The 23,740-nt window shown below is 41.6% G+C and overlaps 1 protein-coding gene across 1 annotated transcript; it reads left to right on the forward strand.

Moving 5' to 3' along the window:
- The first annotated feature begins 20,850 nt into the window (after window positions 1-20,850).
- Window positions 20,851-23,035, forward strand: LOC131462842 (uncharacterized). Its single transcript, XM_058634374.1, has 2 exons — window positions 20,851-22,550; window positions 22,922-23,035. Exon 1 carries the CDS (start codon window positions 20,908-20,910, stop codon window positions 22,189-22,191), a length of 1,284 nt encoding a protein of 427 aa, XP_058490357.1. The 5' UTR covers window positions 20,851-20,907; the 3' UTR covers window positions 22,192-22,550; window positions 22,922-23,035.
- Window positions 23,036-23,740: the final 705 nt, after the last annotated feature.

Below are 23,740 nucleotides of genomic sequence, written 5' to 3' on the forward strand. Positions count from 1 at the left end.
GATCGGCTCGTTTGCAGCGATTAGGAGGTTTTTAACCATGAAAACAAGTTAATATATGTAAGTAGACCTCAATAACTAACATATATGTGTGATACAAGCATTCTATGTCGCCTTTAATTCACTGGCTGCACCTTTGTTCTCAGTGAAGCCAGTATTTTAATTAATTTTTTTTCTTCATCTCTGATGATATATCATTGCTATTGTATGTGTTATTGTGACACATATCTTAAATATGGCTTCTTTTGGCAGAGAAAATAATAAATTGGCTTGATTTTGAATGACAGATGATTGGAAGCCTCTGATTGGTCAAATTGCAAAACATGACTGACAGTTGACCCGCCCACTCGTAAGCCTCCGACGTTAAAGTTTTGGAAGGAGTTTATGGGAGAAGAAGTTTGTCTCTCCACTGTCCGACGACGGAGGAGCAGGGAGAGGTGTTTAAATACATCGGTGTTGGACCCAGTATTGGAAAAGGGAAAAGGATAAACTTGTAAAAGACAAAGGTAGGCTCAGCTAACCTGCTCACCTTAACCCTTCAATCTATCTCTCATGTCACGTCATTAAAATCCACCTGTCGTCTGCACGCGAGCAATACTGTGTACAAACTCGGCTCACAAGGCGTTAGTATTGTCTGGTTATTAACGCGCTCAAATTATAGATGTGCGTGCATGTGAGTGTTTGAGCCTCTATTCAGAATTACCTAATTACCACTGTTTTAACTCATGAAATAGATGGTGAATGACATGACATTGTAGTCTCATTGTTTTGTCTCATGAATAACATTTTTGTGTATAATATACAGCGTTTGTCATTTGTCTTATCTTCCTTACCACTAATTCATCATTTATTATTTTTAAATCCTATATCACTTGTGTTGTGTCCAGTTCTGTGTCTATCATACTTCACATACACTCACCTGCCACTTAATTAGTTTAATAAGACGCGTAATTAAGTTGTAGGAGTGGCACCTGGTTTAGGGATGTCAGAATTATATTTTTTCTTGGTATGATAATTGTCAGTGAATTAAACACAATATTACAATTATCGTGATTATAATGCGTCAATTGATTTTGTAACACTATGAATGTGTAAAATAACATGAACACTGCTTATAGGTCTTAAAATTTCATTTATTTATATCTTTTGATGCCAACATAACAAAATAATGTAGCAACAAAGTAATGTAACGAAAAAGTAGAGGAAAAATGAACTGCGGTCAAGTGAGCCGTCATTCGTTTTTAAATGCGCCCTTGTAGTCGAACTTCGACTGAGAATGTCAGCGCTAGTTTGATACCGAGCAGGACACTTCCGGTTTTCAAAATAAGACGTAACTAATACAAGTGCAATCAATCATGCTGATTTTAAGACATTGAGTCGCATTGTCCAGAATCTATTGAACTAAATATTTTCCCTAATTTATTTATAAGTTTTACTGTATAATAACAACACATTGGCCCATAAGTTCTGCCAATGGTTGACACAGTTGATCTCAGGAGCATGCTGACTACTCCCTCACTCATTATCAAACAATTTTACTGTATCATTTTTGAGAAATTAATCCTCAAAGTTGTCTCTTTTTATTCTCAGAATAAGGCAGAAAACTCAATAATTGACACAGGAGGATGACAGGCAGACCAGCTACCTTATAATTATTAAAGAAAAAATTCAATAATAATTAACTTAATTCTAAGTTAACACAGTATGCACAGCTGATGATGCGCAGTTGCCATAACCTAACACAATAACTTTGTCTTTTCTTCACTTTAGTGTCCTTGTTTTCTCTGCATTTGGAAAGGTAAGTGAGGACCATCATAAAGCAGGCTCACTTTTAATTTATAAATGTTATCGTTTTCTGATAAATAATAAATTATGTGAGTGTGAATCCTGCTTTATATCGCTTTCTGGGTGTGAAGATTTTCACAGTGTGATTTATGCGCTGACAAATTTTTTTTGGGATACAACAATCAATTTGCCTGACATCGATTTTTGTTTTTTCAGCACTATGGTGCTACACAGCTCCTATTAAGACAGGTGCTGAGCCAGTGGCTCATTGCAGAGGTGACGGGAACCTTTAGTGGGCCCTTTCAGCCTTTGGTTATTTCAGCACCATGGTCAATACCATGGATTTGTTAATGACCAGCTGCCTACTGTTATCTCACCACAGTGCCAATTGGCTATTTCAGCACCATGCTCAATGCCAATGACCAAGTCACACAAAATCGATTCAGACATGACAACACACAAGTGACACTGGGCCGTCTCCCTCGGCCGTTGATACAAACCTGCAGTGCGCCAGACCCTCACACACTCTGACTGGCAGCTGAGGCAAGACACTTACAGGACCAGTCGTCCAGGCCGACTGACCAAGCCTCTAGAGCAGTCTGAAGTCCTTAAGAACGCTCTTTACTGGACAACACCAGTAGGCCTATAATGCATCTAAAAATGTTCTAGCTCATCATATGATGTGTTGAAATGACATATTGTCTTCTTGTTTCTAGTCCAGAAAACTTGCAAAAAGCATTGAGGACATTGTTGCTGTTATAGACAGGCTTCATGCCTCAGCAATATCTGTTGGTCATGAGGCAGAAATCGATCAGGATACATTCTGGGGTGATGTCTGCAAAGACATTGGAATTTCTAATGTCAAGACTAACAGGACAAGGCTCAAGAACGGGTATCTCAGATATAAAAAGGTAATGGTTTCACATTTATCACTGACATTTATAAAAGACTGAATACGAAGCTTTAAATTGTAAAATTCATAGTTCATATAATTTCAAAATGTTGTATGGTCATTAGTGATCTTAACCTGGTCAGTGGCCCATGTTGCATGTGGATTTCCTGAAGCTCTAATATTTGGTACAATGGATTAAATCTGCCAGGATTATGGCCTCTGAGTCTACTTGTTTCTTGTAGAGTGCTATGTGGACTTACAGTTTAATCTCCCTCTAGAAAGCCAGCCCAGTCTGTGGTGTCACCTGACACAGATGCGAGTGAAGACACTCCTGGGACTACGCCCTCTCATGATGGCATGACCACAAGTCCTGCACAGGTAACACTATCCCTGAGTAGTCTGACTAGAAAGCGTGGAGCAGGGTCCTACAACACATGAAAAATAGCTGAGTCAATTATATTATTTTACATTCTGAGTAAACTGTAATCCATATTCCAGAATAACTATTAGATTTTAATAGTGTTTTGTTGTTATTTGCAGATTGGATCAGTCTCTTCTGATGCAGAAAATACATCTGATGACACTTACTTTAAAAGTTCATTGCCACCCCCGCCTTGTTTTTTCTTTATTGACAACAAAGATCGGACAAAGCTTCGGAAGAGACAACATCTTCACCGGTTCAAAACACTGAACTGGACGTCAGTAATAGCAAACGGTATTAAAAGCATACATCCACTTTGCAGTTTTGGATTGAAGGGACACAGAGTCAAATCCATCAGCTCTAGAAGAAGTGGTCCAGTCTTTGTGTGTTCGGGCTACAGCCTCTTTGATGACTGCCCGGTAGAGGTGGATATCATAGTCCAAGAGAAGTCATCCCTGAAAGCCATGGTGAAGTTCCGTGGTAGTTTTGTGTGCCACCGATGGGACCAGCTAAAAAGACGGCCAGTGAGAGGCAAGGAAAGGGATGCCCTGTCCCAAACCCTTTCAACAAAAAAGCCCAGGAGTGTCTTCCTAGAGAGCATTGCAAGGCTTGATTACACTGTCATGGCTGTAACGGGTGTTGGCTAGACCCAATTGCAGCACAAACAAGCAGGTTTACTTTAACAGTCTTTATTTGACACCAAATCGAATGAAGCAGCAGAGTATAGCAGAAGGGTATGGCAGGATTCGAACCCGGGTCTTCCAGGTGCCAGGCGAGCAGGTTAGCAGAGGGCGCCACAGGGAAGGCAAGAAGTCTGGAACTTGTGAGCAACTACACGCTGAGTGCCACTCAGCCGCAAGCAGACGAATAGCAGGAAACCAGCAGGCAGAACTTGTAGTCAGGGACAGAAGGCAGGTGGGTTTACTGAGGCTGAGGCGTGAAGCAAAGGTCAGGGGCAGATCAGGTCGATACCAGGTAAGCAGTCCGGGAATGATCGCTGGAGAGTCAGGCATGAGGGCGAAGACAATCTGGCAAAGAGTGAGTGGAGAGGAGCTGCATATATGCTGGCTTGATTGGAGATGATGAGCAGGTGAGAGCAGCAGGTGGAAGCAGTTAGCTGATGAGGGGTGTGGCAGAGCAGCAGAGCAGGAGGGGCGTAGAGCAGACTGTGACAATGGCATCAGGTTGCAGGGACCAGGTCCCTGCAACTGGTGTGATGAAAACTGTGTCGTGGAGCCAAAAGGTTAAAAGAAGGCAGCATAAAATGAGATAATCAGCCTACAGAGGATGCTGAAAGAAGAAGAGGAAGATTCTGAGGAAAGGATAATCCAGAAAGTCGGCCTTCACCCAAAAAGTGTAATGCTGTTTAGTCTCAAAACACTCAATGTCTTCTTTGACAGATGCAAAGAAGACATTGTTTATTTTGACACAACAGGCAGCATTGTAATGAAGGGCAAAGGCCAAACTTCACCTTTCTACATATATGAGGTTGTTGTTCGACACCCATCTAAAGGATCTTCCCCTCTTCCTGTGGCCACATACAAAACCAGTGACCACACTACAACATCTGTTTCATATTTCCTGGGGTCTGTGGTCACAGAACTGATCAGACAACATGGCCCAAAAGCCAAAACCAGGCCGGTTATGTTCATTTGTGACGGCTCAGTGGTCCTCCTACAGTCACTTTCATACAGTCTGCAGGAACTCCTCTGCAGGTATTTCCTGATCGTGACTGGACAAGCAAAGGATTTTGCCATCGGTCTTCCCATCCTCCACAGATGCTTGAGTCATGTGATGAAGGAGGAGCTTTGCAAAAAACAGTAAGTGGTGATTTTATGTTAATATGCTTAAGATTTCAGACATTATGTAATCTCTGATCACTGATTTTGTAATTTTCCTTTGTAGTGCCTCCAAACATTACAAGTTGGCGATGCATGTGTTTGGACTGATGACACAAGCATCAACATTGAGGGAACTGGATGAACTTGTCATCAGTACCAACATGGTCTTCTCCAGTTCCCACAGTGGAGAAAATGTTGAAAAGCATTTTATAAATCTCCAAATGCAGCTCACCAAGGGAGGACCATGTCCTGAGGACTCTACAGTCACAAACCAGGACTATGAGGTATCTTTCTCTTTACTGTAACTATTACATTCTTGGGTTGGATGTAACTTTTTGCTGTTCATTACTCAGAAATTTGAAACTTCAGACACATTTGGCTTTTTAAATTCAAGCTTTAAAGTGCTTAACACTGGAGACAGATAGTCCACAGGTAATTAACAGGTGTGAACAGACCCAAATCCAAAAGAAAGGTGATCAGAAAAAAGCAGGCTGGGTGACATGTTTTAGTATCCCATTCATCCGCTGTTTTTGGGTCAGAATCTTGTAGTGTCTAAGCACATTGTGAGCTGTCAACTTTGCCAAACTAATTTCTTGTGTTCACGAGCAACTGTGGCTCGGGAGGTAGAGTGGATCCCCCACAAAACAGAAGGTTGATGGTCCTTGGGCAAGACACTGAACCCACACTTGCCCCCCAACGTGTCATTGGGACTGTATGAATGTGTGTTGGAAAGGGTGAATGTGACAAACAGTGTAAAAGTGCCATTTACCATTTCAATTTCAATTTATTTAGGATAGCCCCTTGAGATGCAGAATCTTGTTTTAGTCTTACTGTCATCTGATGTGTGAAAAACATCATATTTCCACACCTTCCCTTGTCAGCTACTCTGGTGAGGCACCTTCCCTGTACTCTTTATAATTTCTGAAAAAGTCTTACACTTTTATATAATGTTTTTCTAGAATGACATAGGACAGACACGATTTTTACAACATTTTGAAGAGGTGATTGAGAGGGAAGACCTTGACCAGGAAGGTGATGAAAACATCTACTATTGTCCAACTTTCATCCCTACCTTGATGCGGTACTTTCTTCCTCAGGCTGCCCTGTGGAGTAAATTACTCCTAGGTGAGTCCTGTTTAATTTATATATATATATATATATATATATATATATATATATATATATATATATATATTGGTATCTTTAAGTAATAAAAAAATTTATTCTGCCAGGTGATCTAGGTCGTCAAAAGTGGTGACTGGAATTGCGCACTCTGCCAGAAATAAAACACCACCTTCGGTCTGTGGCAAGGGGTTAGAAAGCCTCAACAACCCCAGTTAAAACATTATTGTGCAAAATGTATGTAATGTATATAAATGTTCATAAAACCAGCTGATGTTGTGATTATGTTTTGATGTGCATACGTACGTCAGAAACTGCAGGCCGTTTCTTTTCACTACTCTTTTAACTGCAGCTTGCACAAGCTACCTCAAGTGTTGATGAATGTGTCATCTTTTGACATTAAGGTATCCTGTTTGCATATTGGGAGAGCAGAGACGTCAATTTATGGAGTTTGGGAGATAAGTGTTGTGTACCCATAAGGCCCTGTACTGTGTCACGTCCCAGCTGGTTAAGAGGGAATTGAAATAAATAACCAAGGTGGCATGCGGTAAAATAATTCATTTAACAAAGGAGTTGATAATAATTTACAAAATGGGCAAACAGAAAAAGGGCAGATGATGCTGTTCAAATAAAACAAGAATCAAATGAAAAAGGACTCTTCAAAAGGAAGAGCTAGGTTACTTTCTTAGTACACAATACAAAATGAGACTCCACTTGAAAATTACAAAGGGAACAGCATCTCTAAGCCTAGTGTCTCTAAACACATCAAATGAAACCTGCAAACAGAATTTTCTTTTTTGTTTCAATAGCCCTAAGCCCAATTTCTAGGAAGCCCAACATACAGCAATATGCCACTCAGCATTACTTGAGTTTAACAATCAAACACAAGATCACAATTCCTAACGTAGCATGAGGCGCTCTGAGGCTCTGACTCTCAGAGACGCCTGGTGTGGACTGGGAGCCAGAATCTGCTTGTCCTCTTCTGGTAAGTGGTTTGTATTTATATAGTGCTTTTCTAGTCTTGATGAACCCTCAAAGCTGCTGTACTCACCCATTCACTCACATTTACATACAGCGCATCTATGTGCAGCGCAAAAATGATACAGTAAAATTATTTGATGGTGAGTGAGGGAGTAGTCAGGATGCCCCTGAAGTCAACTGTACCGACCATTGTCAGAACTTATGGGCCAAAGTGATTTTATTGTACAGTAAATATGGAGTTTTCTGTCTTTTCTGAGAAAAAAGACAACTTTGAGGATTAATTTCTCAAAATGTATACAGTAAAAATGTTTGATAATGAGTGAGGGAGTAGTCAGCATGCCCCTGAAGTCAACTGTATCGACCATTGTCAGAACTTATGGGCCAAAGTGATTTTATTGTACAGTAAATATGGAGTTTTCTGTCTTTTCTGAGAAAAAAGACAACTTTGAGGATTAATTTCTCAAAATTTATACAGTAAAAATGTTTGATAATGAGTGAGGGAGTAGTCAGCATGCCCCTGAAGTCAACTGTATCGACCATTGTCAGAACTTATGGGCCAAAGTGATTTTATTGTACAGTAAAAATTGAGTTTTCGGCCTTATTCTGAGTAAAAAAAAAAAGACAACTTTGCTGCTCAATTTCTCAAAAAATATACAGTAAAAATGTTTGATAATGAGTGAGGGTGTAGTCAGCATGACCCTGAAGTCAACTGTACCGACCATTGTCAGAACTTATGGGCCAAAGTGATTTTATTGTACAGTAAAAATGGAGTTTTCTGTCTTTTCTGAGAAAAAAGACAACTTTGAGGATTAATTTCTCAAAATGTATACAGTAAAAATGTTTGATAATGAGTGAGGGAGTAGTCAGCATGCCCCTGAAGTCAACTGTATCGACCATTGTCAGAACTTATGGGCCAAAGTGATTTTATTGTACAGTAAATATGGAGTTTTCTGTCTTTTCTGAGAAAAAAGACAACTTTGAGGATTAATTTCTCAAAATTTATACAGTAAAAATGTTTGATAATGAGTGAGGGAGTAGTCAGCATGCCCCTGAAGTCAACTGTATCGACCATTGTCAGAACTTATGGGCCAAAGTGATTTTATTGTACAGTAAAAATTGAGTTTTCGGCCTTATTCTGAGTAAAAAAAAAAAGACAACTTTGCTGCTCAATTTCTCAAAAAATATACAGTAAAAATGTTTGATAATGAGTGAGGGTGTAGTCAGCATGACCCTGAAGTCAACTGTACCGACCATTGTCAGAACTTATGGGCCAAAGTGATTTTATTGTACAGTAAAAATGGAGTTTTCTGCTTTTTTCTGAGTAAAAAAAAGACAACTTTGCTGCTCAATTTCTCAAAAAATATACAATAAAAATGTTTGATAATGAGTGAGGGAGTAGTCAGCATGCCCCTGAAGTCAACTGTACCAACCATTGTCAGAACTTATGGGCCAAAGTGATTTTATTGTACAGTAAAATTCTAAATAAATTAGGGAAAATATTTAGTTCAATAGCTTCTGGACAATGTGACACAATGTCTTAAAATCAGCTCGATTGATTGCACTTGTCTTATTTTGAAAACCGGAAATGATCTCGCTCGGTATCAAACTAGCGCTGATTCTCAGCCGACTCCCAGCATTCACCGTAAGTTTGACTGCACGGGAGCACTTAAAAACTAATGACGGCTCACTTGACCACGCGAAGACGAATGACGGCTCACTTGACCGCAGTAGAAATGACAATAATCCCATTGAAGTATAGTTCAACTCATCACTGCCCTGTAAACAATAAAAAATGCTACATATTAACTATGTATTTATCTCAGAGAAAATAGATGTGAACGGCTACAGGACCTCTACCTGGACTTAGGAGGGTTCTTTCTGTAAACTACAGTACAAAAATATTTTTGAACATTAAATTAAATTAAGTCATCAACTATCATCTATACCAAATGTTTAAGTTTATTGTAATCATTTTAATAATTTATCTATTTGTATGTAGCCAGATAAAAAACATATCTATTATTGTGGTTTGTTTATTTATGTTTAAATTACAATGACACCAATAAATTTGTAATACATGAAACGGACATCACATTACGTATAACGTAACTTTAAGTGAATGCCATTTTACTCATCGACATTGAAAATCAAACATGTGCTGTACACAATTAATTGCAAATGACACACTAACATTTAATTTCCTACCAATTCAACGTTTTGTTAGTTGAACTTTAATGTAATTCAACCCAGTTACTGTGCGTTTACCTTTACTCTGGCGTACAGAGCCGCAGGGCTTTCAAGTTTTGAAGTCAGTTCAGAGTGAGATTAATATGCCGTAGCATTTAATACTTAATTGTGAAATCAAATAATTGTGACATCTCTAGTCCAGTTACTAAAATTTCCCTTGTAATGTCTAAATTGCATCTAACAACTACAAATAAATCAACAGCACACATTTCCTTATCATTTCAAGTTATTTTCCATTTTCAAAGTAGGATAGAAAGAAAGAAATTGTTGTCCATACCATACATAAAATTAGTCCTGTAGTCTGCACAATGAACATGAGGCATGGCAAGCTCTTAAAGCTCAAACAGAGCTTCAAACAGCCCCCTCTTCACATTTCTTTCCTACTTTTCTTCTTTCCTAAGACAATGATCACAAGACAGTTGAGACAATGTTTCATGTAAAATAAAATAGGTACTAAATGCCTACATTCTATTCATCTTTTTGTTTACCTTCAAATAACGTCTCGGCAGCCGTGTTCAAGCACTCCTTCACAACTGTCCCACTGAATGTTTTTTTTATTTTTACGTTGCCCCAAAATCCATGCATTCTTCAGTGAACGTTCATTTGCACGTTGCTGGGCTGTAAATTGTAGTGATTAGTCGGGTAGATCTTTCATACTGTGCTCTCAGCTCGGTTGTTTTGTGCACTCTCACTTCGGACTGCTGAGGATATGTTTCCTCTAAGGATCTGTGTTCCATCTCGTATTGGCGCTTAACATTCACGCTTTTGATCAATGCAACTGTTTCACAGCATATGAGACATAAAGGTTTGGTACTTGCTGTCGGAAGAATGAACATGTATTGCTCTGCGTCCATTCACTTTTAAGCGTGCTCTCTATACGTTTTCTGAATCAACTTTGCTCACTTTTGAACTGGACATGTCTGGTCATTCCCCTCTGTTCAATGGATATTTTCTTTTTTGGACCATTCTCTCTTGGGCTGCAGTGATTAATTCATTGGTCGATTTCTAGATTAGTCGCCAACTATTGTAAGTTCTTTGATTTTTCAGCTTCTTATATGTGAATATTTTCTGCTGTGACAAAGGGGCTAAAAATGCCACCAAGGTCGAAAGTATGGTTCCATTTCAACAAAAATAATACTAATATAGTGCGCGACACAATTTGTAAAGTAGATATCGCCACTGAGGTCGGCAACACGACACATTTAACAAAGCACCCAAACGCGCACGGCATCAACCTCAGAGCAGAAAGTTGCTCAGTATTTAAGTGTAAGAAGAGTGGACAGCAGCCATCCACCTCCTCTCAACTTCCCAGCTCTACTGTGGATGTTACAGAGCCAGAGCGGCCTGACTTAAAATCACCACCACCCGACTCTGCTTCATCCATGTTCAGTACAGAGTTCTGATGGCGCTGCGTCTGGGATTACGTGTTGTATGTTTGTTTTAACAGAAGTTAACGTTACTGCAGCGTATGTGCTTGAACTGGGATCCATGTAACACTTACTTAAAGAGGACCCCGGCTATGAAGACTTCTTAAAAGATAAATGTTAGTATCAGTTATAATAAAGTGATAAAATTTGTAAAAATAGTGTAATAGGTCGCCATTGTTGTTGGCATCGCAATGCACTCTGGGTAGTGTTCAGCGACATAAACAGGTCATTTGTTCAGCCATTTCAATTTGAACCCGAGCGAAACAGTAATGAGGAGGACAGCACTGACAATGTTTCACAAAACGAGCATCAAAATGAAGAGCGAGAAAGATGAGATGATACGAGAGTGGGACAAAACCCGGTGGTGTATGTGCGGCAACTGCGTCTCCATGGTAACCGAGAGGGAGAGTGTTTGTTGTCAAGAGCTCCAATTTTTGTCAGCAGATGTTCACGGTAAGCTATTGTGTGATCAAACTTATTCCAATATCCAATATTTTGCAGATTATTAGCATCCAGAGCTGTCGTGTGCTTTATAGATAATTAGGATATACAGTGAACAGTGAACGCACAACTTTGATCATTTTTGCAGAACACTGTAACGTTACACTTACGTATTGCTTAACTGACTGAAGAGGGGAATTATTAGCTTCCTCTGTGACCAGTGGCGTGTCCGCCGGTTCACCTAACGGTACGTTAGGAGCAGGTTGTCGGCTCAGGAGAGAATCCAGTGTCTCTTGTCTATGGCGCTTTTTAACACACATTGCACTCGCTTCCCAAGGGCGTTTAGGCTTCGTATGTGGGAAAATTGTCCGAAAAGCATTTGGTTTAAGTCTTCGTTTGTACCCAGCCGCTCCGGTGAGCTCTTTCAGCAGTTGTGGTCGACTAAAAGCCTCAAATGCATCAGGAGAAAAATGTCGCAAACACAGCCGCGGATCTTTGGGAAGTTGTGTCCGTCCACAGGCATCTCCCCACTCCTTTCTCCTCTTCTTGTCAGTAGGAAAACAGTGCAAACTCACATCACTCCCCTTGTTGCCCTTTGACTGGAAATTGCATCCAAAAGCAGCACAATGTGGCATTTTACTCAACTGTAAGCACATCAACAAACACTAGCATCAATAGCTATTCTCCCAAGTGTAACCACCATATGTCATCGCCCCCAGAGTGCATTGCGCGCGGAAAACATGGCGCCCTACGTATGTCAAAATATGTACTAAATATTATAGATTTTTAAATCAATGGCAATATTTATGTGTTTCTGACAACATATTTAGTACAAGAGAACAATTGTGGCTTATTAGTGTCGTGAACTATGGCTGAGCAGAACAAGGGACTCAAATGCAGGACTCAGAACACGAATCAGTCAGTAACAGAGTTTAATTCCAGGCAGAGGTTCGGTACACGGGAGGTCAACAAGAGATCAGGCAGAGGTACAAAAGCGTCAGGCAAAAAGGCAAGGTCAAAAAAGGCAGGCAAGGTTCAAAAACACGGGAAGGCACGACTATGGCTGTGAAAGAGAGTGCTGGAACGTGAGCTATGAACTACAACGAACTGGCAACGAGACAAGACACAGAGGGGAATATAAGCAGTGCTTGATTAGGGAGTGATAGGATGCAGGTGTGGTAGACACAATCAGGGATCAGGTGCACACAGACAAGGAAGGGGGCGGGGTAGACAGGAACCTGAAACAGAGACAAGGGTTAGTGATTTCAAAATAAAACAGGAAGACAAGACATGGAACATGAAGGGAGAAACAAAACAAGATACTTAACGGAAGTGACAGATCATGACAATTAGGGCCTGTTGAGCCGCATTTTGTAATAACGGTGCATTTTGTAATAAACGCCCAAAATGTAATAACTTTTTCATTTCATTTTGTAATAAAGCCGCATTTTGTAATAAACTGCCCCAACGCGTTTTGTAATACATTTTGCCGCATTATGTAATAAGTTATTACATTTTGAGAAGATTATTACAAAATGCACTTGCAACTTTTTTATTCTCTAGGAAATGTAATAACATGCATTACGTAATAACAATTCTAAAGCATTGTTTATTTGTTTGTTAATTGTATTTTATTTTACTTTAAAGTATTTGTAAAAGTTAGGCCTATTATTAGTATCACTGTATTAGCCTAGTAGCAGTACTTAGAAATTACTATCAGTACACTATTCAAAGGTTGCATTAACAGAGAATATTCTGTAAATTCCAGATTTTTTTTATTGGATACCAAAACCACATCAAGAATAGTTATAAACATCCAACAAACCTTATTATGCTTCTTATAATACAGAACAAAACTCTGGGTATCAAAATTTAATCCATTCGTTAACATTAACATATGCACATACAAAATAGAAACGCTGATGAATAGGTAAAGAACAGCTTTATTTATGCATTTATAGAACCTTTCAACAACAATAAATGCAACTAACACATGCAGGCTTGCGGACAATTTAAAATAATAATGAAACCAATGAATATAAGTTCTACCTTAAACAACGTAAGTGTCTTCTGCTTGTTTAGAGAGCTGCTATGACCAGCAAATTTCTCCACTAAGATTAATTTTAAACAAATATGAAATTGCCTCAAAAGGCTAAACAAACAACACAATTTCTATTTCCAAAATATATCCGTAATTTCAAATTGTCCATGTCTAATATGTCTAATTACCAGCCAAGCCATAAACCACTTGGAATGTTTCCCAAACAGCTCCTTGAGTTTTAATGCCACACCACCAAAGCGCCCTGCTGCTTTGTACAACCTTTGTACACTAATTTGTACACTAAAAAGTTTTTTGCACATGCACAGTTTTCCTTCAAATGTGTTATTACCTGTCGGTCATTAAAAGTTATTAACTTTTAATATGTACTTAAAGGCATATATTTCAGTTTTACTTTACAAACTGTTTTTAATGCAGTGAGCATAACTTGGACAATGCAGGTTTAAATTCAGTCATATAATTTCTTATCAAGGGCAAAACATCTACATAACTTTAGATCAACTGCAAAATGTCTTTATACTTCCATATATTCAATTACACAGATAATATTTGACACAGTTTTTTCATACCTGGCATCATGTTGAACTCTGTTGGCTTTCTCAATTAAGCATGCAAGCAGTGCATGATCTTTGTAGAACTGATGCAGCAGCCAATCAGATTACAGCCCGCCCTCCCCTCCCTGGCTGAGTGACAGACCATGTAGAGCTTTGAATTTGGCCACAAGTTATTGGCCTATATAATTCAAAACGTGTTCTGTCATACATAGATTTATTGGGCTACATAGCTCTAAGGGAAATTGCATAAAAAACAACAAAAAGTCACTCTTGTATAAATTCATTCTTTAACAAACAACAATAATAGGTATTATTACATAATGCACCATGTTATTACATTTCCTAGAGAATAAAAAAGTTGCAAGTGCATTTTGTAATAATCTTCTCAAAATGTAATAACTTATTACATAATGCGGCAAAATGTATTACAAAATGCGTTGGGGCAGTTTATTACAAAATGCGGCAGTTTATTACAAAATGTGGCTTTATTACAAAATGAAATGAAAAAGTTATTACATTTTGGACGTTTATTACAAAATGCACCGTTATTACAAAATGCGGCTCAACAGGGCCTACAAGTCTATATAGCCAGAGTTCCTTTTAAGATATTGGTGTGTATCTTTATGTTATGGCTATATGGCTAAATAAATGAAAAGCTAACTGAATATAGACAGTAACTGATAAAGCTTAGCCTGTTAAAATATATTGCATCGGCTGTTAAACAGCTTATTGTTATGTTTTTCTTGTCCTCACAGTAGCCTCTGAACCTGATGTGAGGAGGAGGACAAGGCCAGTCTGAATGTGTTCACACACAACTTTATTGTTAAAGGTTTGCTACCCTTTTCTACAGTGGAGGTGAGTAAGCTGTTGCTATTGTTGACCAGTTAAGCCTAGGTTATTTCAGCCTAGATTATGGCTTTTGAGTAATAATAATACAACCATGTTATTGTTATGTTTTGTGTTCTAATGTCAAATAGGGAGATGATAAGACATTGATTTTACCTCTGTAAGTTTCTGTGAGATACTTAGTGAAAATGACTTGTCACTTGTTTGCAATTGTTATTTTTGCACTGAAAATAATTTGTAGTTATTTTTTTTATGTAAAAATACTGCATTGAGTGTAAAAATGCCAAAACTAAGGATGGATCTGTACCATATTATATATATATATACCGTGTAATGTAATTTTCCTTTTTAGAAATTATATTATAAAACTGGTATCGAAGTGTCAATCAGGAGCCAGTATCGAAATGAAGGTATCGGTATTGGTACCGGTATCTTGCACATTCTACAGCTAAGGCGTGAAGCAAAGGTGTAGTATTGTTCACTGGTGCCAACAATCGCTCGAGGCCGATTGACATCAGCTGACACTTCATCTGGCTTAGGATAGCCATGAAGATATGGAAGTACATAATTGTTTATTAGTCTCACCATGATGTCCCTCTCTGTTGCTGGTGTGTTAAGCACTTTGCCGAGTGTGCAGTAGTGACTTGCTGTAATGTTGATGAATGACTGTTAATGTTTCGCCGATCTGCCGGGTATTGCCTACGAGCGGGTGCATGTGACGACGGGCTCGCAACTGCATGCGCGCAACAGCGAGCGCACGGCTCCGCAGCGCACGGCTCCGCAGCGCATCAACAGGTGATCACAATCGCACTCATTAGGAACGCACGGCAGAAACCCCGGAACAAAATAAGGAGTGAGCATTCAGTCAGTAGCTTGCAACGCAACAAACGGCAGCAGAAGAAACGAAAGCTGAATAACCACAGGAGTAAAACACGCATGGAAGCAGAAAGGATCAAGGAGGCTACCGGTAAGCTCGCAGCTCTTTTCCGGACAGAGATGGACTGATGTTGATGCGCTGTGCGCCTATTGTTTGTATAAAAAAGAAATAATTATGTTTATATTAAAATCGCCTGGATTGTTTTAATTTCGGTTAATGGTAATTGAAAATGTCATGATAAATATGTACAATAATCTTGGTTAAAATATAAAATGTCAGGTTGATTAAGGGCAATGGTTCTAAAAAGTGGAACTAGTTTATTTAATTTATTTATACAGTATTTGCCTAATTTAAATGTTTGAATTAAATGTGGGAATATTCATTTGAATTGTTTATTTAAATACTGTATTCAATAGAACTTTATTTATTTAATGAAATTGTTTTATTTTGTATGTTTAAAGGTTTTTCACCTACAACGACCACCACTTCGTTACTGGTCAATAAACTCAAGAAAGAGAGTGAAATCCTGAGTCTGGTCTATTTTCTTCCCTTATCAAGTGTGGGAAACCATGACGTTAAAATACACTTGCCAGTGAAAAACCGCCTGTGACCAGTGACCAGTGAAGACTCCACCTGCGGCCACAACCGAGAGGGAAAATACTCCACCTAGGGGCCTGGAGGATCGAGCCTGCTGTCTGTCAGCTGAAGGAAACAAAATGGCAAAGTCACTAGATGATCTGAAAGTGGAGAGGACCACAGCTAAGAGACTTTTCTCCCGTCTTGCTAACAGCATTACGAGGAACCACGCAGAGATGTCCATGGAGGAGTTAAAAGAAAACTTCAAGAAGCTCACATTGGAGAGCTCCAGAGTCATGGAGGCGAATGAAGAAATGGAGGCGGCCTACATAGCAGAGTCCGATGTAACTACTGCACAGGAGCTGAGCGACCCATTGAAAGCCGACCTGGAACAAACGGAGCAGCTTTGTGAGCAGAAGACGAAGGAAGTTAAACTCCTCATTCAAAAGACACTCTGGGATGTTTATGGAGAAAAAGAACTGTCCTTAGCTCTACATGTTGCTGAAGTTGAGTGCAAGAATGTCTCCTCCACCCAGCTAGATGTGACTTTGGAAGCATATGAGTTCATGCTGACTCACTTTGAAAAGTTGGTGCAGAAGGCAAAAGAAGCGCACCAAAACTGGAACCGCTGGGCTCCGTCTGCAGAGCAAAGAGACTTCAATGCCCGTCTAAGAGAGCTTGAGGTGCACCTTCCCCAGCTGGTGTCGCGGAAGGCCGCCTTCATCAAAGCAGCAAAGATAAAAGTGGACACTGAAGAGGAACCCCCAGGCCGCCGTGCAGTTGCAGCAATAAAGCTAAAAGCCACAGCCCTACCGAAGTTTGCTGGCAACCAGCGAAGCTACTACAGATGGAGGCAAGAATGGGAGGCTCTACAGAAGCAAGGTGAACCGACTGGCTCTAAAGAAGTGAAGAAATTTCAACTGCTTGATAGCCTCGATGAGAAGATGACCAAAGATCTATGCCTGTCAACATACAACTCATCAGACGATATCTTCCAAATCCTGGAGAACCGGTTTGGGAATCAAGCCAACATCGCTCTCGAGATTGTTGAAGAGCTTCAAGCAACCCCGTCAGTCAGGAGTGGTCAGCCAAGAAAGGTCATAGAGCTCATCCAAACTGTGGAAAAAGCCCTTTATGATCTAAGTGAACTGGACAATGCAGATGCCATAAAGAACCCGATGGTGACCAAATCCATTGAGGGCAAGCTCCCAGAGACTTTAAAAAAAGACTGGCTCACCTATGCTGCTGTTGAAGGAAATGGTGTTAACCGCCACAACCGCTTTGACAAGCTTATCACGTATCTGAAATCACAGAAGTCCATATATGAACAATTAGATCAGTTAAAAGATGTCGTCGAACCCGCCAAGGAGAAGACCAAGTTCCTAAAGCACGCCAGAACAAAAGCTACCAAGTCCAGCAATGAAACAGTAGGCTGCATCATTTGTGGTGAACCAAAGCACAGAAAGAAATTATACTTCTGCAGAAAGTTTAGGACCAACCTCAAGCCATCGGAGAAGAGGGACGCAGCACAACAACTTGGTGCTTGCAAGCGATGCCTTGAAGTCCACAACGACGACTACTGCAAGAAAACAACTTACCTGTGTGGGAATTCTGAGTGCAAAGACCAACACCATTACCTTCTCTGTCCAGTTGCCAGATCCCAGCTCCAACGAACACCCAAATCAAGTCCAGTGAGAGCCGAGGGCAAAAGATACACAGAGACTCAAGAAAAGTTCCTCTCCAAACTTACACCAGAGCTGGCGCAGCAGTGTCAAGACGCCTTCTGCAATATAGCGTCCAGGGCATACAACTCCACTGCAGCAGAGCGAGGCCTTCTGGAGGAGAACTTCTTAAGCGAGTACCCAGTAATCCTAATGCTCCTCGACGTCACTGCCAACGATGGACAAAAGATCGGGACCCTCATTGACCTGGCATCAGACACGAACTACATAACACACAAAGCTGCGCGCAAGCTGAACCTGAGAAATGAAGACGTGACGCTGGTGGTTTACGGTGTTGGAGGGATGAAGGTGTCGGTCGCAACAAAGCGCTACCTCCTCAGGATACGTGTCAGCACACCAAGAGGGACCCTCAAGTCACATCAACTAATCTGCTATGGACTTGATACAATTGCTGAAGTTCACAGACATGTTCCAGCTGCCAAGTTGCAAAAAATCTTCCCAGATGTTGCTCTCCAAGACCTTGCAAGACCGAGGGAAATACAACTTCTGATCAGCCACAAAGAAGGGAAGCTGGTACCCCAGAAAGTTTGTTCTGTCGGTGACCTGGTGCTCTGGGACGGCCCGCTTGGCAAGACCGTTGGAGGCACGCACCCGGACCTCTTTGAAAAAGTCACCCTAATGGCCCATACGTCAAAGACGCACTTTGCAAGATCCATGAGAACTGCAGCAGTCAAATATACTGAATTCACCTTTAAGGATCCAGTCTCCTGTCAGTCTCCCAAACATCTGACCCAGTCCAATACAGCCACTAGCAGCAGAGACTTCCTGAAGTGGTGGAAATGGGAAAGCATTGGAGCCGCTTGTGAGCCGAGATGCGGAGGATGTCGTTGCGGAAATTGCCAACCCGGAGGGAAAGAAATGACGCTGGCGGAAGAAAGAGAGATGGAGATGGTGAGAGATGGCTTGACATACGTGAACGGAGACCATCACAGCTCTGAACCACACTGGCACGCTAAGTATCCATGGACTGAAGATCCAGCATCTATACCGAACAATAAGAGAGCGGTCGAAGCCACATTCTACAGAATGGAGAAGCAGCTGGCGAAGGAACCAGAATGGAAGATGGCCTACGCTTCACAAGTCCATGAAATGCTGAATCGCAAAGCAGCAGTGAAGCTGTCCCAAGAAGTTCTGCAAAGCTGGACTGGGCCAGTGTGGTACATAAGTCACCTGGTCGCACCAAATCCACATTCAGTCTCCACCCCAGTGAGGCTAGTATGGAACAGCAGCCAGAAGTACAGAGGCCTGAGCTTGAACGATATGCTGATCAAAGGTCCCGACGTCCTGAATCCGATCAGAGGTGTCCTGCTGAGGTTCCGAACTGGTATCTTTGCTGCCCTTGGTGACATCCGCAAGATGTACAACTCTGTCTGGCTGGAGGAAAGAGAGGTCCACCTGCACCGGTTTCTGTGGCGTGACACTGAAGATGCTGAGATCGAAGATTTTGCCATAACAAGAGTCAACATTGGAGACAAGCCTGCTGGTTGTATAGCCCAAGTCGCCATGCGAGAGACCGCCAACTTGCCTTCGTTCAGCCATTTCAAAGAGGAGAAACGTGTGCTGGAGGAAGACGCCTATGTCGATGATCTTCTGACTTCTCACAATGACCTCAGCCACCTGAAGCGTCTCACATCCAACATTGAGCAGATCCTTAAAGCAGGAGGATTTTTCATGAAGCCCTGGGTCTACTCGGATCAAAGTGGGAGGAAAGGGAGAAGAGGTGAGAAAATGGAGGCAAAGACCATGATTCTGCCGAACCAGCTCACCGAAGAGGATAACAAAGCCCTAGGCCTCGGTTATACCATTGAAGACGACAAGCTACATGTCATGGTTGCAGTGAACTTCTCCAAGAGGAGGAGAAAAATGCGCCTCGGCCAGGACTTACTGAGAGAAGAAGTGAGAGAACAAACCCCAGACCCACTCACTAGAAGAGAACTGTTAAGCCAAGTCTCTGGTCTTTATGATCCACTCGGCCTTGTGGCTCCAGAGAAACAGAAGGGAGACATCCTGATCCGAAGAGCTTTTCAAGAAGCAAAAGTGATGTACAACATAGAAGACACCTGGGATGCTGCCTTGTCCAAAGAACTCAGAGAAGATGCCATAAAGCTCCTCCAAGAGTATGCTGATCTGAGCCTACTCCGATTCACCAGAGCTCTCACGCCACCAGATCCAGGAGGAAGACCATGTGCCATCACATTCTCTGACGGCAGTGAGCATGCTTATGGCGCTGTGCTGTACCTAAGATGGAGTCGCAACCATGATGTCGTCGTGAGGCTAGTTGAGTCTAAGGCCAAGCTGACTCCTCTTGACCACAAGGGTGACCCTGTGAAGGCAGAGATGTGTGGAGCAGTCTTTGCAGCTCGGCTGAAGAACTACTTCCAGAAACACTGCCGAATCGATGTGGAGAGGTGGTACCATCTTGTCGACAGCCAAACCATCTTGGGCGCAATACAGCGAGAAAGTTATGGCTACCAGACCTTCTTCGCAAACCGAGTTGGCGAAATCCAGAGCAGCACTGACGTTCGAGATTGGTGGTGGATCCCAGGGTCGGTGAACATTGCAGACATCATCACCAGAGGGGCCAGTCCTGATGACCTAACTGAGGAATCCGAGTGGCAGTCGGGTCCGAAGTTCCTTCAGCTTCCTGAGAGTGAGTGGCCGAAAAAATCAGCAAGAGATGTTGCCGCACAAGCAAGAGACAATATCACAAAAATACAGAAGAAAACTTTTGTCGCAGCACTCACCCGAAGTCAACTGAAAGCACAAGATCAAATCACAATCCAGGAGACAGAGTCCAAGTCCAGAAGACCAACGGCAGTAGCAGCAGTCCAAAAGCTATTGGATGAAAAGCGCTTCAGCAGTCTAAGGCAGCTGGTCGGGGCAATAGCATGGACTTGGAGAGCAGTGGAGAGGTTCCTGTGTGCAAAGGTTGGAGATCAAGAAAAGTGGGAGGCAGAACATTCATCTGGCGTCATCATGGCCAAGGAGAGAGAAGATGTCTTCCGGACTCTATGCCTTGCAGCACAAGAGAGCGTACACTTTCCAAACACAACAACTGACAGACTGGTCGTTTACAAGGACCAAGCAAGCGGACTCCTGATGTGTGGTGGCAGGATCCAGACATTCAAAGAGGACGATAGAGCTGTTCCCCTGTTACCTTTCCAGGCCTGGATCTCCACTCTCCTAGCCCGAGAAGCACACAGTGAGGGGCATGAAGGAGTGGCAGGAACTTTGCTGCGGATGCGAAACAAAGCATGGGTCATCAGAGGAAGAATTATTGCCCTAAAAGTCGTTGACAAGTGTATCGTTTGCAAGAAAGCTAAAGCAAGAACCTGTCAGCAAATAATGGGAGACTTACCTGAAGAGAGGACGAATCCGGCTGCACCATTTCAATTCACGTCTGTCGACCTGTTCGGACCATACCTAGTAAAAGATGATGTCAAGAGGAGAGTGAGCATGAAAGTATGGGGCGTACTCTTCTGCTGTATGTCGAGTCGAGCTATCCATGTCGAACTGGCAAACACGCTATCAACAGAGAGCTTTCTTCTTGCTTACCAGAGGTTCACTTCTGTCCGAGGGCATCCTCAAAAGATCTGGTCCGATCCAGGTACGAACTTTATTGGAGCAAAACCTGTCCTGGAAGAGATGTATACTTACCTGAGACAACAAAACAACGACTCACTTGAAGAATATGCTGGCAAGAATGGTACAGACTGGACGTGGAGAATCCTTCCAGCCGATTCACCTCACCGAAATGGCGCTGCTGAAGCTGCTGTAAAGATCACTAAACGAGCTCTCCAAAGTCTTGGTAAAGGAGAAGGCCTTACCTTCAGTGAATTCCTGACAGTGCTCAAGCTAGCTGCCAACCTTGCCAACGAAAGGCCCATCGATGCCAGAGTCCAGAGCCGTGAAGACCGTGTACGATACATCACTCCGAACACCCTGTTGCTTGGTCGAGCCACACAGAGTGGAGATTTCAAGGCATTTGACTACACCACTTACCCCTTCAAAAGGCTACAAGAAATGCAAATGCAAGTGAGCCACTTTTGGAAGTCCTGGAGCCAACTTGCAGGTCCCAACCTGTTCATCCGCAACAAGTGGCATACTGAAAAAAGGAACGTTGCCATTGGAGACATCGTCTGGCTCTGCGACCAGAATGCACTGAGAGGGCAATTCAAGCTAGCAAGAGTCATCAGTGTGAATGCAGATCCCAAAGGCATCGTCCGGGATGTCCACGTGAAGGTCTCTCCGAGTGGGTGTGTCCAGGTAAAGACTCCGAAACCTGTGTCCGGATCGAAGGAAAAGGATTGCCAGGGTACCATACTGCATCGGGACGTGCGGCGTCTCATCGTCCTCATCCCAACAGAGGATCAAGTCGACTAGCACCAGCTCGCCTGAGAAGTGCGATCTTTCCATGTCACGCCATGACGCAAAGATCGAGTGGGAGGTGTTTCGCCGATCTGCCGGGTATTGCCTACGAGCGGGTGCATGTGACGACGGGCTCGCAACTGCATGCGCGCAACAGCGAGCGCACGGCTCCGCAGCGCACGGCTCCGCAGCGCATCAACAGGTGATCACAATCGCACTCATTAGGAACGCACGGCAGAAACCCCGGAACAAAATAAGGAGTGAGCATTCAGTCAGTAGCTTGCAACGCAACAAACGGCAGCAGAAGAAACGAAAGCTGAATAACCACAGGAGTAAAACACGCATGGAAGCAGAAAGGATCAAGGAGGCTACCGGTAAGCTCGCAGCTCTTTTCCGGACAGAGATGGACTGATGTTGATGCGCTGTGCGCCTATTGTTTGTATAAAAAAGAAATAATTATGTTTATATTAAAATCGCCTGGATTGTTTTAATTTCGGTTAATGGTAATTGAAAATGTCATGATAAATATGTACAATAATCTTGGTTAAAATATAAAATGTCAGGTTGATTAAGGGCAATGGTTCTAAAAAGTGGAACTAGTTTATTTAATTTATTTATACAGTATTTGCCTAATTTAAATGTTTGAATTAAATGTGGGAATATTCATTTGAATTGTTTATTTAAATACTGTATTCAATAGAACTTTATTTATTTAATGAAATTGTTTTATTTTGTATGTTTAAAGGTTTTTCACCTACAACGACCACCACTTCGTTACTGGTCAATAAACTCAAGAAAGAGAGTGAAATCCTGAGTCTGGTCTATTTTCTTCCCTTATCAAGTGTGGGAAACCATGACGTTAAAATACACTTGCCAGTTAATGTCCTTTCTTATCCAGTTGTTGTTACCAGTTACTATGATGAATGTTACTGGAGTAGCTGTAAAATAACATTTTAACCAGTCCATCACAGGAGAGCTGCGTACAGCTGTGTATTATTAACTATGCTTCATTCAATACATTATTTACTGTTCAATATACTATTGTATGTTCGACAATGGAGGTACATGTTCTGTACTTTTAAAAGGAAGGTGAATAAAACAAAGCGGGGGTGGGGTGGGCTGGGGGTGTGTACTCAGCACTTATCATACTGTAGCATGCAGTTATGTCATGACTTCACTACTTACATATAGTATTTTCTTCCTCAGTAGATAGAGACAGTGGTGAATCATAATCATTTTGAAAAGGCAAAATTCACATTATACACAATGTGAATTTTTTTACATGTGCCATGTAAACATTTCTCTCTCTCACACACACGCACACACTCACACACAGATTTAAACAAAAATAATGGAAGACATATAGACTACCTACGTGTGAAACGGACATAAAAAATGGAGGTATATCACATTTATGAAAAGTTTGACCGTACAAGTTACGTCTCGTGGACACACGACATCACACAAACACACACACAGATTTAAACGAAAATATTATAAAACAGAGACTATCTACGTGTGAAACGGACATAAAAAACAGAGGTATATTTCTGAAAAGTTATGT

Source organism: Solea solea, chromosome 7, assembly GCF_958295425.1.
Source record: "Solea solea chromosome 7, fSolSol10.1, whole genome shotgun sequence".
Lineage (NCBI taxonomy): Eukaryota > Metazoa > Chordata > Actinopteri > Pleuronectiformes > Soleidae > Solea > Solea solea.

What these genes read in the sequence shown, in the direction of transcription:
- LOC131462842 (XM_058634374.1), top strand. Translation starts at nt 20,908, where the DNA reads ATGTGTGGTGGCAGGATCCAGACATTCAAAGAGGACGATAGAGCTGTT.